This window comes from Phoca vitulina, unplaced genomic scaffold, assembly GCF_004348235.1.
Source record: "Phoca vitulina isolate PV1807 unplaced genomic scaffold, GSC_HSeal_1.0 scaffold89, whole genome shotgun sequence".
NCBI lineage: Eukaryota > Metazoa > Chordata > Mammalia > Carnivora > Phocidae > Phoca > Phoca vitulina.
Genome location: NW_022589792.1, coordinates 862,724 through 878,613, shown reverse-complemented (window position 1 = coordinate 878,613; position 15,890 = coordinate 862,724). Strand labels below are relative to the sequence as shown.

At 48.1% G+C, this 15,890-nt stretch overlaps 1 protein-coding gene and 2 long non-coding RNA genes across 3 annotated transcripts; all 3 read right to left on the bottom strand.

The window, feature by feature from the left end:
• Window positions 1–1,811: 1,811 nt before the first annotated feature.
• LOC116626555 (complement C3-like) lies at window positions 1,812–4,329 on the bottom strand. Its single transcript, XM_032395941.1, has 5 exons — window positions 4,165–4,329; window positions 3,738–3,938; window positions 3,278–3,439; window positions 2,880–3,009; window positions 1,812–1,988 (listed from the first exon to the last, which is right to left on the bottom strand). The coding sequence occupies exons 1-5, from the start codon at window positions 4,321–4,323 to the stop codon at window positions 1,900–1,902; spliced, it is 741 nt and encodes a 246-aa protein (XP_032251832.1). The 5' UTR covers window positions 4,324–4,329; the 3' UTR covers window positions 1,812–1,899.
• A 14-nt stretch (window positions 4,330–4,343) lies between these two features.
• LOC116626554 lies at window positions 4,344–7,058 on the bottom strand. The gene is made up of 5 exons (XR_004298295.1): window positions 6,991–7,058; window positions 6,601–6,779; window positions 5,263–6,250; window positions 4,453–4,596; window positions 4,344–4,371 (listed from the first exon to the last, which is right to left on the bottom strand). It is a non-coding gene; the product is annotated as an uncharacterized LOC116626554 (long non-coding RNA).
• A 95-nt stretch (window positions 7,059–7,153) lies between these two features.
• Window positions 7,154–8,619, bottom strand: LOC116626641. Its single transcript, XR_004298301.1, has 5 exons — window positions 8,602–8,619; window positions 8,262–8,468; window positions 7,597–7,802; window positions 7,366–7,436; window positions 7,154–7,269 (listed from the first exon to the last, which is right to left on the bottom strand). It is a non-coding gene; the product is annotated as an uncharacterized LOC116626641 (long non-coding RNA).
• Window positions 8,620–15,890: the final 7,271 nt, after the last annotated feature.

Sequence of the window (15,890 nt, the reverse complement as noted above, 5' to 3'; positions counted from 1 at the left end):
GATGCTGGTCCTAGCACTTTGCCTGTATCTTCCTCCGGAAGACTCACATTGAACCCATGTGGTGGGTTCTGATGAGGAAGCTAAACAACAGAGAGTTTAATTCACTGGCCCATGGTCACACAGCTCCCAAGTGGCAGGGCTGGGACTAGAATCCATGCTGCTGCTTCTCTTTTTCCCCCTCCTCCTCCCCACCCTTCTTGGCAGGGATTGCCATGTTTTTATATTAGAGATACCATTTCAACTTTTTTTTTTTTTTAAGATTTTATTTATTTGAGAGAGAGAGAGAGCAAGCACAAGCAGGGGGAGGGGCAGAGGGAGAGGGAGAAGCAGGCTCCCCACTGAGCAGGGAGCCTGACATGGGACTCGATCCCAGGACTCTAGGATCATGACCTGAGCCAAAGGCAGACACTTAACTGATGGAGCCACCCAGGCGCCCCATCATTTCAACTTCTGATTTTCATCATGTGTTTTTAAAAAATCAAAACATAAAACTTGTTGTAAAGCATGATGTCAAGCTGAATGCTTCTAAGTTAGCAAACTGAAGGAATACACTTAAAGATAAAAATAGAGCAATTCAGGGGCACCTGGGTGGCTGAGTTCGTTAAGCGTCCGACTCCTGGCTTCAGCTCAGGTCATGATCTCAGGGTCGTGAGATTGAGCCCTGCGTCGGGCTCCCCGCACTCAGCATGGAGTCTGCTTGAGATTCTCTTCCTCTCCCTCTCCCTCTGCCCCTCCCCCTGCTCACACTCTCTCTCTCTTTAAAATAAATAAATAGGGGCGCCTGGGTGGCTCAGTTGGTTAAGTGACTGCCTTCGGCTCAGGTCATGATCCTGAAGTCCCGGGATCGAGTCCCACATTGGTCTCCCTGCTCAGCAGGGAGTCTACTTCTCCCTCTGACCCACCCCCCTCTCATGCTCTCTCTCTATCTCATTCTCTCTCTCAAATAAATAAATAAAATCTTTAAAAAAATTAAAAATAAATAAATAAATAACTTAAAATATATAGCAATTTAAAAATCTTATTGTTTACCACTAACACAATTATAGTTAAATGATACAACTTATCATTACCATAAACAAAACAACGGCTTATATTATAAACTTTTCCCAGGGGGTTAGCATAATTCTCTTTAATACCAAAATTAGAGTTAAGGTTTTATCTCAATTTCTATTAGGTTTCACTTACTTTCTCTTTATTTAGATCCACAAAGTCATTAGCACTGCTCAAAGAGACTGAAAAATCTAAGATTCATAGAACCCATGCTTCCAACACCACTCAGTGCTGCCTCCCATCTTCCCTGAACTCCAGGCTCACATCTTATTCTGGTCCACACCCTGGCCTTGGGGATGGCAGGTTTGCTATTATCCACTGGTACCCAGCACCCATCTCTCCTTTTGTCTACGTTCACTCTTGTATCACAAAGCCTAGACATCTAGAAGCTGCATTTCCCAGACTCTCTTGCTGCTAGGGTTCTAGATGGGATAAGATTCTGCCACAGAGACATACTTGTGTAAGATTTGGAGGGTGGAAGAAGTGGAGGCCATTTTCCCTGTGGCAGTGGTAACTGACAGGTGAACCCCAGTCACAGGTGAACTCCGTGTGTTTTTGTAATGGGCACTATTTCTGCACTTTGTTATCTACCTACCAGCATCGCAAGAGATATTGGCAGAAGTTTCCCGAGATTTCACACATTGCAAAACTGCAGTGAGGTGATCTTGAGTCCCAGCAAGCAGCCTTTTGATGTCCACTCCTACAGACCATCTAATGATTTTGAAAGCACCAGACTCCCATCACCAAATCCCTCCCTTTCTGCTTGAAGTACCTAGAGTGGTTTCAGTTTTCTCTTCTAAGCTCTGATGAATACAGTAGTTTAGGGAGCCAGGAGGGACATGTCCAGCTTTAGCTCTGACCTGCATTCCTCTTGGTCTCCAGCCATTTCAGGGAGTGGCGGTGACGGCTGGCAGGGGGGCTCTGAGGGCACTGCCAGTCTGAGGGTCAGAGAGAAGAATGAGAGGACCACCGTCAAGATCATTATCAACATCCTTGATATTTATTAGGTGCTTACAGAATGCCCAGTGCTTTCTAAGCATCATTGCATTTAATCCCGTAGCCTCCTCATAGTCATGATTCACCACTTAAAATCTGTGCAATCTTCAGGAAGTCACTTAAACTCTCTGGGCATTAATTTCTCCAGCTATGTAAATTGGTACAATCATAGTTCTATCAATGAGATCATGCATATAAAAGTACTTAGCACAGTGTCCAGCTTGTAGTAAATAGAAACTATTATTGATATTATTATTTATAGCTGAAAGAAGGCACTCCTAGTTGTCCCTAGTATCCACTTTCCCCCTTCAACTGGGGCAACTAAACCTCCCTCTTTTGCATATCACTCAGAATGAAGACTACATTTCCCAGCCTCCCTTGCAACTAGGTAGGGCTACATGACTGAGTTCCGGCAAATGAGATTTGAGAAAGTGTCTCCCCTTCCTACTTCCCTTCATACTCTTGCCTGGCATGAGGTCCTGATGAGATGCCGTCTTGGAATATAGCAGAACAACAAGCTAGAAGGAGGTTGAGTCCCAGAATGACATCAGAACTGTTACTGAGTGAGAAATAAACTTCTACCTTGTTTAAGCTACTGTTTGTATCTCTGACACCCATGGCCAAACCTATATCTTAACTAAGAGGTAGTGAGTCACTTCTATTATTATCCCCATTTTATGAACAGAGAAATGGAGCCTCAGAGAGGAAATATAACTGACTCATGGTAAGTAGGAGGGTCCTAGATTTTAGCCTGTCTGACACCAAACCTCATGTTCTTAACCACTAGACAACACTGCCCACCCACCCTGCCCCCAGCACGTCCCTTCCTGTACCTGAGCTTGCTGGGGTGTGCATCCCCGTGCTCATCTTCAGGTCCAATCCAGCATCCTTGAATACAGCAGGTCCGTCTTTCCCACTGTCCGCTGCACAGCCAATGTCATATTCTTCCACCACATCCCAGACCTGGGGGTTAAGATAAGAACCTGGCTTTGGAGCTTGTATGACCTTTTCAGGGAAGGAGCAATGGTGCACTCAAATAGCTGGCTCAAATAATAATTCTCACACCACCTCCCATTTATTGAGCTCTTATCACCTTCCAATCTCTAGCTGTGTGCTAGCTCCTTGAATCCTTGCAACCATCAATGTTGCCCATTTTACAGCTGAAGAAGCTAAGGCCCCGGTTATTAGAACCTCCAGGCAACCTCCTGGCCCATAGCCCACATATTCTCACCTTCTTCTGTGTGAGCTTGTGTTTGCTGTTCAAGACATAGACAGCCTTGTCCATGGCCACCAACCCCACTGTGGCCTCTTCATCACCTGTCACCTTCACTTCCACGTGGCTGTTGGGCTTCAAAGTCTGGAAGGGTCTTTCTTTCTTCAAACCAACCTTCAGCTGAGCCAGGAAAAACAGAGATGTCAGGAAAAGGGGCTCATATGCTACCAAGGGACTTACCCAAGTCTACTTTCAAGTTTATGCTCCTTATGGCTCTGATGGAGCATCCGGGAACTTCACCATGCCAATCCCAACTCCACACATTTGCCTGCATATTCTCCATGCCCTAGGGTGAGCTTTTAAGGGCACATCTCCTCTTCTCCCCTGCCCCCAGACTTGGAGCCCTTCAACTTGGACAGACTTTCTGCCCATCCAAGCTTTATGATGGTAATGTGCAACTTCAAGGAATTTGGCTCACCGTCCCCATGCATCTGTCATTCACATCAACCCATACGGAGTCGGCCACCAGTTCAGGATCCTGACCTGTTCCCCTAGGCAGTAAATAAAAGGCCAGGATGCGGAAAGAGGGCAGCATCTCTGAAGTCACATCAATAGTGGTTATCGTGAGGTCACTTTTTGATTGATGTTTGGCATGCACAATCCGGCCCTTACTCAGGACCTTGGAGACAAGGGAGGACAAGAATAAGAAGGGTAAGGTCAACCTTTTCCTGAAGCCATCTCAGCTCACAAGGGAGACCCACAGTTCCTTTGCTTCAACCCCTTAGTCTGAGGCCACCCCAAATGGTTCCCACCTTCACACCACTGTTCAGTTTCTCCAAACCAGCTAGCCAGGGATGTTCCAGGGAAATAATTCCTTGGCTTAGGTTTTAGTCCTAGCCACTCACCAGGATGGCGAAGTGAGTGATCTGTTTCTTGGTTTCAGAATTCTGATGTCCTGTGACAAGGCTCAGGTAGATGCTGCTGCCAACCTCTGCGACTGTCTTCACCTCAATGTGCAAGACGTTCCCTGACCCACCCTGAGTCGAGTAAGGCCAAGCCATCATATTGGCTGAAGCCTGCTCTTCCGGCCGGAGAGGCTCATCAGTTTCTACCTGGGGAGAGTGATGGGCAAGTAAACTGCCAGCTCTTCTAGCTCACACAGCTCCACCATCCCTGCCCCATTAAGTTGGTACCAAGATAGGGAGCTTCTCCCGATTATTTGCATTTGTGTTGATGGTCAAAATGGCCACTCCATTGGCTGAGATGCGGTCTTGTTTGTCTTGGCATTGGACAAGGACTCTAGAGGCTGGGGACCCATCAGGATTTGAGACAAAGACCTGAGGTAGAATCAGGGGTGAGATGAAAGATAGGCCTGGTGGTGGCCTGGCATGAGAAGTGGGTACTGGGAATCTGATCTGGACAGGACTGCCTTGTATAGCTGTACAAGTTGTGCACTCAACAACACTGGGGACACCATTCATATTAGAGTTTTTATGAATGGCACCCCCTCAAGTTTTGCAGTGTGCAATCATATGTGATGGCCCTGGGTGTTGGTGTGCTGGTGGGGTGGAGGTGGAGGGAATTGGAGTGGAGATGTGGAGGGCTTGGGGAAATCTTTAGTAGGACTGGCACCAAAGGATGTTTCTAGTTTTCTTAATGTCCATCAGACCTCTCAAAGTCACCCAAAATGAATGCATGTAAAAACAGCATGCTTGCCTTGCAAAAGTATCCTCAAGATAACCCCCTGAGCACCACCTTCTAGCCTGACTGTGACCACTAAGCCCCCCACAGAGAAATTATGGAGTCATCACAGTGCTTTGGGGGGACCTGGCTTGAGACTTGAGAGAGACTTGGGATTGGTCTGGGAAGCATGATGGATTCAGTTCTCCAACAGATAAGTTGTGGGGGACAGGTGAGTCCAGTGTGGGTTTTTGTCTCCTGAGAGGGGTCTATTAGGGGAAGGGAGCCCCAAGACCCTGGGTGGAATGAAGTCAGACTCTGACCTTAACATAGAAGGGCATCCCAGGCTTGAAATACTGGGGTGTCCTGATGAACTTGATGCTGTATGGGCTCTGGATGATCTTCACCCCGGAGGTCTCAGCCTGGACCATCTCACCCCCTGGAGAGACAGGGGACTGTGAGGTCTGTGGAGGAGGTTCAGTTTCTTGGGGGAGTGGCAGGGCTGCTGGTATGGGAGGCCTGTCTTGGTGAAGACAGGGAAAGACAGTAACACAATCTCAGCTCCTTCCAGCCTTTCTGGCATTTTCACATTTATCTGATGAGGAAATGGACTGGGAGGTGGCCCGTGGTCACATGGGTGGAATGTCTAGGTTGGGTAAGAACACTGTCTTGACCTCAGCCAGGAGCTTGGGTGAGGGTGGCACCTGAAGAGAACACGGTGATGTTGACAAAGATTGAGGCCCCAATGAAGTCCTCTTCTGGGCCTTGGAATGTGGACATCAGTGTGTCCTTCTGGAGGGAGATGTGCCCCAGACCTTCAGAGATTTGCTCTCAGGGTGAGAGAGAGAAGAGGAGATAGTTTCTTGGGGAGTAGAGGAGGGTTGATGGAGAGGGAAGTTGGTGGGGGAGAGAGGTCAAGACTCAGTCACCTCCATTCTCTGCAGGGAGCTCTGGATGGGCATCCGGTAGGAATGCCACTTCACCCCGAAGATGGCCAGAGCATGTCCATCCACTGGCTCTTTGAATACATACCTGGGGGTGGGTGGAAGGTCATTCCACCGGCTCTGAAGCACCCATACAACTTCATGTGGTTGCGGAGATGTCCTGTATGACCTCATGAGGCTGCAGGGATGGTGGTAAATCTTTGGGAGGGGCAGAGTGACCCCTGGAAACTTAGATGGTTTCACTGCTCACCTACACAATGCTGGGAAGTGATAAATGTGTCTCATCAAGCTTCGTGTTGGGTTGCAGATGTAGCTTGTGCAACCTCACAAGATGGTGGAGGTAGCCCATAAAACCTCATCAGGCAGCCTAGGAGGCATGCATAGGAATGGTCTGCATAGTGTCGAGAAGTGGCAGATATGGCCCTTACAACTTAGGTGGACAAATGGCCTGTACAACCTCATAGTGCTGTAGAGACGGTCTGGACAATTCGTAAGATGGCAAATTTACCTGTGCTACCTTGTGGACCTTCAGAGATGGTCCGAGCCATGAGACGTGGCATGACTTTATTAGGTGGGTGACGTGTCTTATACAATCCCAGAGACCTGAAGGGATGGTCTGTACTACCTACACATGGCAGACATGGTCTGGACAACCTCACAAAACAATGTAGGTGGCCAAGAATATCTCATGGGTGGCAAAGAGTACCTCTACCATACCTTAAGTGCCACAGAAGTGGCCTGCTTCTCTACCCATTCAGTTTCTTGGCATTCCTGGTCCTCTGGCCAGGCTGGGGACAAGGGGACTGACCAAGCCTCGATGTCCACACCCAGAGCCTCATCGTTGAGGTAGAAGAAAGTCCTGTTTGGCTTCAGCTGGACCTCAAATGATGGGAGCACTGAGTGGAGTAAAGGCAGTGGGCACCCTCAGTATTTTGCTGTCCCCCCCCTTGTCCCCTCCCTGTTCACTCCTTCCTCAATGACTCTTGCAACCCCCAAGGATTGGAACACATCATTCTGTTCACCAGCACCCAGCTTAGGCCCTAGCACACAGTTGGTGCACCATGAGACCTCTTTTCCACTTCCAACCCTGCTTCTTGCATGTCCCACCTTGCCCTGCCCATCACACCCTGCTCGCTATAATCCCTGACATCAAAGGCTGCTTGAACTTCTGCTTGGCTGCACTTCGGTAACTGGCTTCGATGCTCCAGGTCCCAAAACTGAGACAGAAAATTCGGAGAGATGGAGACTGAGAAGGACAGCCTCCATCCCTCCATCCACAGGGCTCCCAGCAGGGCACCTGACAATCTGTGGGAGTTTAAAGGATCTTGTGAAGAAACCGTCCTCAGCTAGCAGATTCTGGCTGATCACAGTGATCCCCTCTGGGTTCTGTGGGGACAGGGGGTGGGTGCTTCATACCCCAGGCCTTCAGCACATGATATAACCTCAGTGTCTGGGATCCACCCTCCCATCAGGAGAGGCCACCTTGATGTCCAGAGTGAATATCCTGGTCACAGGATCCATCTTGTGGTCCACAACAAACACCCGGTATTGAACTGGAGGGAAAGGGAAGACTCTGAGTTCTGGGTAGAATCTGAAGAGGGAGGTAGTCGTTAGGATCTTGGGTATTAGGATATAGGGGTCTTTGGACAGAGGGTGACCTTGGGAGGTGGAATATGACAGGCAATGGGGGAGACTGGGAATGAGAGTCAGCACCTGCCCTAGGCCAAGTGCCTGGGGGCTGTACCCAAGTGCTCAGGGGTGTAGATGGGCTTGTCTGTCTGGATGAAGATGTAGCCAGCATGGGGAGCCACCGGCACTATCTTCTCCATGAATGAAGTGGTCGAGATGGGTGCCCAGGTTGCCCGGATGATGACATACTGCTGCCCTGGTTGTGGGGGGTATATCAGGCTCTCGGGAATCTGGGGAGAGAAGCCCACACTCCTCAGGCTCTGCTGAGGTCTCCATCCCTGGGAGCAAATCCCTGAGCCAGATCTTGGGAGAAACAATTGAGTGGGGGGGGGCCCTCTGGCTCTGTGGTTGGGAGCAAGGTTGCCTTGCAGGTTGCTCCCGCACAAGGACATCCAGCCAAAGTGGGAACGCAATCCAACCCACGGTCAGCTTCCCAAGCCACCAGCAGAGGGCGCCTTTTATTAATTCTCACATCATCTGGGCTAGTCACTGCCCTTGTTGGAGCCTGGACTCAGAGGACTTTGGATTTCTAACTGGACGGGACATAAGAGGAGGAGTAAGTATATCCAAACCCTGCATCTCTTCTCCAGTGTCCCTCGTGGGAAGTCCCTCTAGAGTCTGCCCCTCTCCATCCTTGCTGCTGACCCAGAGCCTCCCTCTGTGGCCACCCATCCTGGCCTGTCACCTACCGTCACGGAGGCCTGTTTCATAAAGTCGTTTTCTTCTGAGAGAATGAGGTGGCTCTTAGCCATCACTGCCTTCTTCATGGGGAAGTCCCATATGGTGAGGTTCACCTCGAGGGCCCCTTTGAGGGACTGCTGGGAGTCTGAGTGAGCCTGTACATGGATGGTCTCAGGGCTGCCGACCCGCAGGGCTCGGGGGTCACCAGGATGTACCTGCCAGTAGACAAACACAGGAGCATGGGGGCGGGAGGGAAACTCAAGTGGGGGAAGCAGCAGCAGAGAGGCAGGCTCACATGCAGGGAATCATGCAGGCAGCGGCTGAGTGCCCTCCGTTTCCCAGACTCACAGTGGCTCAACATGGGCAAGAGGGGTCCCCAAGAGGAGCAGAATCAACCCCACGAGCCAGGGCACATCCATGGCGGTAGGGGGCTGACATGCAGCCACAAGCCACAGACACCCGTCCTCTTGTCCGCTCTGTTTGCCTTGGCCTGTCCTGGCTGAGTTAATATCTAAACAGATGTGGGGAGGGAATCCCCATAAATCCAATGGGGGAAGAGGGGGGCTGCTCCTCCCTTCTCAGCCCATCCTCCAGGGGAGACTGGGGACAGCTGCACTAGGAAGTATTCCAGTCCCCCCTTGGAGGCCAAGCTCTCTGGGCTCCTTTTCCAGAAGGCAAATTATACATATGAAACCAGGGACAAAAACACATCATGCTTGAGGCATTCCTGGAAGAAGGCTTTCTCTGTCCCGAAATAATGTTCACTGCCTGTTTAATACGCCCTTTAAAGATGTTGGACCAACTTTGTGGCCTCTGCCTCTTAGAAGCAGACGGGTTGCCGACAAGTTTATCTGGTTCTTCTTCTTTTTTTTTTTTTTTCAGGGAAGCCAATACTGCTAGCTTGGAGAGTCTTGCTTATTGGAAAGCCCCAGATCCCCCTGAAACAATGATAATATACATTTATCCTACAAAGATTCATTAAGGATTTGCTATGAGCCCAGCCCTCCTTAGCATGCTGGGAACACAGCAGTGACCACAGTAGACGAAATCCCTGCCCCTGTGGAGTGGACATTTAAGGAGGACTTGCTAAGGGCTTAAGGTGCATTCCCTCCTTAAACCTCACAGCCTCTTGTTAATTAGGATCAACCTGTGCCCTCTTTCCAGACTCTACCTTTGTAGAGAGCTGGAAAACCAAGTGTGTTAGAAACAAAAGGGGAAGGTGGGATCTAGTCATTCATTCCTCAGGCATTTACTGAGCACCTACTGTGGGCCAGATGCTGTTCTGCTTGCTCTATGTGCACTGACAGAAGAACCATAAAAGTCCCACATTTATGCTGAAGTAAGAATTCCCACCTATTGTACAGATAAGGAAACTGAGGCCTGCTGAGTGAAGGCAACTTGCCCTGGGTCAGGCAGGGAGCCGTGAGGCTCCGGGTGATGCTTTTGAGTCCATGGTAAACAATCTTCTGTGAAGCAAAGAATCAACAGAATCAAATTAAGAGCTGGATCAGGGAAGCAGATGAGACCTAATTTGGAAGGTTCTAGAACACTGGTGTCCTCTTTGATGTTTCAGCTCTGTCTCCCTGCTCTGTGGGATGCTCCGCTGGTGCTGTTCAGCCCTCCCTTAGCTGGGGGTGAGCTCCCCCCTTCACATCTTTGTCCCCACACCAGGTGTCCACATCCCCCTCTCTGTCTCAGGGGCTTCTAGGTGTCCAGAACAAGGCATTGTCCAAAAGTGTGGGATGGCAGGGGTTCTAGTCTCAGTCCCTCCCACCTTCTGTCCAGTCTGGACTCCCTCTCGCCATGCCAGTATCTCTGTCTCCCCAGTGGGAATCCTGGTCAGGTAAGCACATCTGGGGCTTTTGAAACCTGCTCAAGCCTGCAGCTTCTTTGAGTTTCAGTTTTGTCTTGGCGGTGGGCCCAGGAAGGGAAAAACAGAGGAGGTGGGACACACTTTGAAAACAAGGTGATATAGCTTTATCATCCGATAAACAAATGGATGGAGGCGAAAATGGGTGCTGGGTGAATGAGTGACAGGAGCTCACATCTCATACATCTGTCCCCTCCTCCCCACCCCAGCCTCAGCTCCCCTAAATGAAGAATAAGCATTTGTTCAATAACTAATATATAAAATAAGTTTGAGCGCCAGCTGCATGTCTGGCTTTGTTGTAGGTGCTGGGGACACAGAAGTGAACAGGACGGAAACCCCTTCCTCTGGGGAGTGGGTGTTTACTGTAGCTGCCTTCACCGGGACTGTCTCTTTTCACCCTCTCAGGGTTCTAATGGCCCACTGACCCACTTTGCTGATGGAAAAACCTAGGCACCAGAAGGTAAAGTGTCCTGCCCGAAACTGCAGCTAGGAAACTGAGGCACAGGGAGGTTAAGGGACTTGCCTAAGATCACACAGCAAGTTAAGTGAACCTGTGTTTGAGTGGGAGGAGGAGTAGGGGGTCGCAGACCACCTGTGGGATCCACCCAGGTCCCCTATACCAGTTAATGGTCAAGTTCAACCTTTCGCACTTGGCCGCGAGAGGGCGCCAGCGAGCCTCCAGCCAGACTGAGGAGCGCTCGGCCTCCTCCCACAGGAATGCGGGTGGTGGAGGGAGGGGACGTTGGCCGCACGCCCAGAGCAGCTGCTACTGCCGCTCAGATCCCGCCCGCCTTCCCCTCCCTGGGACCCCCGGTTTGCAGCAAGCAAGCCAGGGCAGGAGGGACGGCTTTGCAGGGATGTGTGGCCTCTGTTTTCGCTCCCTCCTCCTCTAGGCTTCCAGCCCAAAGCTTCCCGGGAAAGGCCAGACAGGATCCCGGAGGCTAGGAGTCATACCCATAGCAACATTTCAGTGAACGACTGTCATATATGAAACACCTAAGTCCCGGCACTTAGTAGGGACTTTCTCGCCAGCAACCCTTCCATTTTACAGGTGAGGAAACCGGGGCTCAGAAAGGTGACGTTTCTTGCGTCTTAGCGTGGACGTGGACGAAACCGCCAGGATGTGCCCTGCTTGGTCACTTCCTGTCTGAGCCCAGTCTCCTCCGGTCATTTCTTGGTCCCTGAGGGCGTCTGATCACGCACTTGTTTTCCCCAAGGCTTCAGGAACTGCCCTTGCTGGTCCCTAAGGGCATCCATCACGTGCCTCCCCTTCTGGTCCAAGGAGGTCTGGCGTTCAGTGGGAATTTTCAGGGGAAGCTTGTTGCTTGCTATGGGAGGAGGGAGAGGAATTCAGCAGTCAGGTTTGGGGGTGATTATTGGGTCTGAAAGCGGTGTGATATGCGCTCCAACAGAACTGACAGCCTGATCAGGGAAAACTACCCCAAAATAAGCAGCTATGAGGGCCCAGAGAAACCTCCTAACCCATCCAGGCTGGGGAGTCAAAGAAGGCACTCTGGAGGAAGCGGTATTTAGACTGAGACCTGAAAGTCTTAGGAAAGTGTGGGTAATCAGGGCAAGGATTAGGGGTGGGAGACAGCAAGATGGTTTTGTTTCAGGGGGAGGGAACAGCCCATGCAAAGACCTGGAAGGGAGGTGGAGCATGGTGATTTGGGGAGTAGTAAGAAAAGGGTCTTGAAATCCTTCTTCTTAGGCCACAGAGAGTCTCATTTCGATGCATTAATTTACCCACTCATTCTTTCATTTGTCAGATATTTGGATATCTACCTCGTGCCACATACTCTTGTGGGTGCTAGGGATGTAGCTGAGCATACGACAGTCTTCTCCCCAAGGAGCTGACATTCTAGTAGGGGGAGAGAAGCAAAAACCAAATAACTAGTATATGTCAGGTGATGAGAAATAAAGCAGGTTCAGGGGACAGAGTGACAGGGTACTATCTTGTGGCCTCTCCGAAAAGGTGAACTGAAGAAAGGAGCCATGTGGCTATCTGGGAAAATTGTTCTAGCAGATGGAGCAGCAAGTACAAAGGCCCTGAAGTAGGAATGTGCATGGAGTATTTAAGAAATAGTAAGGAGGTCAGTGTCCCTAGAACAAAGTGGGTGAAACAGAGAGAGTGGGAGATAATTTGAGATTAATATTCAAGGATCAGATCATGTAGGAGGCCTCATAGTTGTGGATTTGAACCTAAGTAAGAGGAGAACCATTGGAGAATTTTTGAAAAGATGAGTGACATTATTTTTCTGTTTTAACAGAATCAGTCTGGGTAGGTCCTTTGTTACTCTGATTTGAAATCCAAAGGTAGCAACAATACGAAGGGTGAATAATTCCATGACATAAATAAGGCAAAATGACACCACAGGAATGTTGGAAAAAATAGGGGAAAAGTGCACTTCAAATTACAGTCTCCCTAATCTCCATAATATGTAAAGGGTTTCTAGGAATTAATAATAAAAATATAAACAATCCAATAGAAAAACTTGAGCAAAATGTGTGGTCAGAATGTTCACAAAAAATGAAATACAAAAGGTTCTTTGAGATATGAAAAGAACGTCAACTTCACTCATAATAAGAGAAATGCAAGTTGAAATAAGAGAAATATGAGATAGTAATTTTTACCCATTAGAATGGCCAAAATGTAGAAGACTAATAATGTGCAGTGTGGTGAGGTTGTGGGGAAGTGACCATGCTAACATATGGACATCAGTCCTTCCCAATAGAGATGAATTTGATATGTTCATAAAAATGACAAATACATAGTTTCTTTGGCCAAGTAATCCCAAGACAGAAATACTTGCACATGTGTGAAATGATGTATGCAAACAAGGTTATTCATATATAATAGGAAAAGATTGGAGAGAGCCCAAAGATTCATCAGTACAGGACCAGTTGCATGAATTATTGTCCATCTACACAATGGAATATATTGCAGCTGTGCAAAAGAATGAGGATGTCTGCTTGGGCTGATATGGAAACGCTTCTAAGACATATTATTCAAGGAAAGAACTAAAGTTTGCATTTAGGTGTATAGTATGCAGCTTTTTGTGAAAAGTTAAATAAATATATATATGTATATACACATGTGTAGATTCATACATATTCTGTTTTTCCATTAAAATACTCCATATTTATTTTTTAAATTGTGGTAAAATCTGAACACCATAAAACTTACCATTTTAACCATTTTCAGGTGTGCAGTTGAATGCTATCAAGCACATTCACATCACTGTGCAACCATCCCCACCATCCATCTCTAGAATGCCCCATCTTCCTAAACTGAAACTCTGTCCCCATAAAACACTAACTTCCCATTTCCACACCCCCCCAAGCCTCTGTTAACCATTGTTTTACTTTTTGTCTACAAATTTGCATATTCTATGTACCTTACATAAATGGAATCATATAATGTATTTGTCCTTTTGTGTCTGGCTTATATCACTTGGCATAATGCCTTCAAGGTTCATCCATGTTGTAGCATGTGCCAGAATTTTCTTCCTTTTTAAGGTTGAATAACATTCCTTTGTATGTATATACTAGTTTGCTTATCCATTTATCAGTTTTTTTTCTGGTATAATCAGAAAGAAAACCTGGATAGATAACTCGAGGTGGGGAGGTCAGGAATTAGGCGGTTGAGGGAAAGAGGAGGCTGGGAGAATTGCTTTTAAAATATTCTTTTATACATACATATACACATATATATTGATTTTTAAAAACATTGAGCATTTTATCAATTCAAAAGCTGTTTTTAAAGGATCTTCTGGGCTGTGGTGTGGAGAATGAATTGTAGGGGGCAGCAAGAGCAGAAGGTGGGAGCGGGGAGGGGACTGGTGCAATACTCCAGCTGAAAAATGCTGGTGGTTGGATTAGTGTGGGGACCCAGAAGGTGTTGCGAAATGGTTGGGTTCTGAATATATTTTGCAGGTCAAGCGAACAAGATCTGATTAGTTGTGAGGTATGAGAGAGAGGAAGTAGAGATGACTCCAAGATTTTTGGCATGAGCAACTAGAACAGACTTATCTTTGCTAAGATGGGGAAGATAGAGGGGCGGGTGGGAGTGTAGAAATCAAGAACAAGGGTTAGGGCGTCTTCAACACCTTCTGAACGTTGGCCAATTTCTGTTGGTCGGCAAGAGCATCCAGCTAGACTATAATAACAGTCCCCCTCCTCCCCTGCATTTGCTTTTGTGTTGCCATCTGGATTGGTGGTGATTCTTCCTTATATGCAACAGAAGCTGACTCAGGGTGATTTAAGCTGCAAAGGAATTTATCGGGTGGATATATTGGTGGCTAATGAAATCACCAGCCTTTGAAAATGAAAAGGGACAAAGTAAGGGTGCAGGCCAGCAGCTAAGGCCACAGCTTAAATCATTCTCCTGAAACCAGCTGGCAGCTCTGGCTTTTGCTGACAACCCTGGGCGCTCGCAACGCCCCTGTCCCTTCTGCTCCCTCCTCCTTTGGGTGGTGGGTTCTCAAATCTAAATCTGTACATCTGCTGAGTGGAATCGGGGCCACTTGCTCACTCCCTAGCTGCAAGGGAATCTGAGGGAGATGGCCTGGTATTTTTCTCACACCGAGAGTCTGTGAGTATGGGGTTTGGAATATTGTATGCCCCACCTGTAAATAAGTGAGTTTGGCTTCACTTATGGTGGCTATGATGGCTTTTCCTTCTTGGCAAGAAGGTAATTAGTCTTTTTTTTTTTTTAAGATTTTATTTATTTAGGGGTGCCTGGGTGGCTCAGTCAGTTAAGCATATGCCTTTGGCTCAGGTCATGATCCCAGGGTCCTGGGATCGAGTCCCTCATCGGGCTCCTAGTTCAGTGGGGAGCCTGCTTCTCCCTCTCCCTCTGCCTGATGCTCCCCCTGCTTGTGCTCTCTCTCTTTCACTCACTCTCTCTGACAAATAAATAATATTTTAAAAAAAACTTAAAAAAAGATTTTATTTATTTATTTGAGAGAGAGTGAGTGAGAGAGAGAGCACGAGTGGGAGGAGGGACAGAGGGAGAAACAGACTCCCCGCTGAGCAGGGAGCCCAATGATGATGGCCCAAGGGGCTGGATCCCAGGACCCTGGGACCATGACTTGAGCAGAAGGCAGATGCTTAACCAACTGAGCCACCCAGGCACCCCAAATTTGTCTTTTGAAATAATTTATTTAAGGGAGTTTCTTGAAAAACAGGAGAATGTTGGACATAGAAATCAGGATGGTGGAGACCTTTGGGGTAAGGCAGGCAGCAAATACAAATAACGTTCTAATGGTGGAGTCTGATGGTGGTCTAGTGTGTGTGCATTTTGCTCCCCTGCTCTTTCACACACATACATTACATCAGTCGGAGTCCTGGATGGAAAGAGATAGTACACTCAAAGTGGGTAATTTGGGGATCAATGAAGACAGGGACAATTATAAAGGTGAAGACAGAAGGTGCGTAGCCCTACTGTGAATAGTGCAGTGTCATCCTGCGGGCAATTGTGGGGTCCCATCACCATCTTTAGCTGAAAGGGGCAAAGGGAAGGAGTGGTTCTCAGAAACTGGAGCTGCGGTCTCCGATGGATGGAGAGATGCTGCTAATGCACAGTGACCCCCATGGAGGGAGCTTGTGGGAGAAATACTCTGGTCTTTCTCCTCCCAGACTCTCAGCTCCTGCTGACGCCTCCTGCTGGCAATCCAAAGACCTCTTGCGTATGTGTGCTTCATATATTCTTTTTAAAACATGTATTTAATTTTTAAATCGAGATAATTCATATACCATAAAATTT

Coding starts and splice junctions, on each gene's coding strand:
- LOC116626555 (XM_032395941.1), bottom strand. CDS start 4,323: ATGATGGCTTGGCCTTACTCGACTCAGGGTGGGTCAGGGAACGTCTTG. Junction 3,939..4,164: donor TCACTCACTTCGCCATCCTG/GTGAGTGGCTAG, acceptor CTTGTCTCCAAG/GTCCTGAGTAAGGGCCGGAT. Junction 3,010..3,277: donor ACAAGCTCACACAGAAGAAG/GTGAGAATATGT, acceptor CTTAACCCCCAG/GTCTGGGATGTGGTGGAAGA.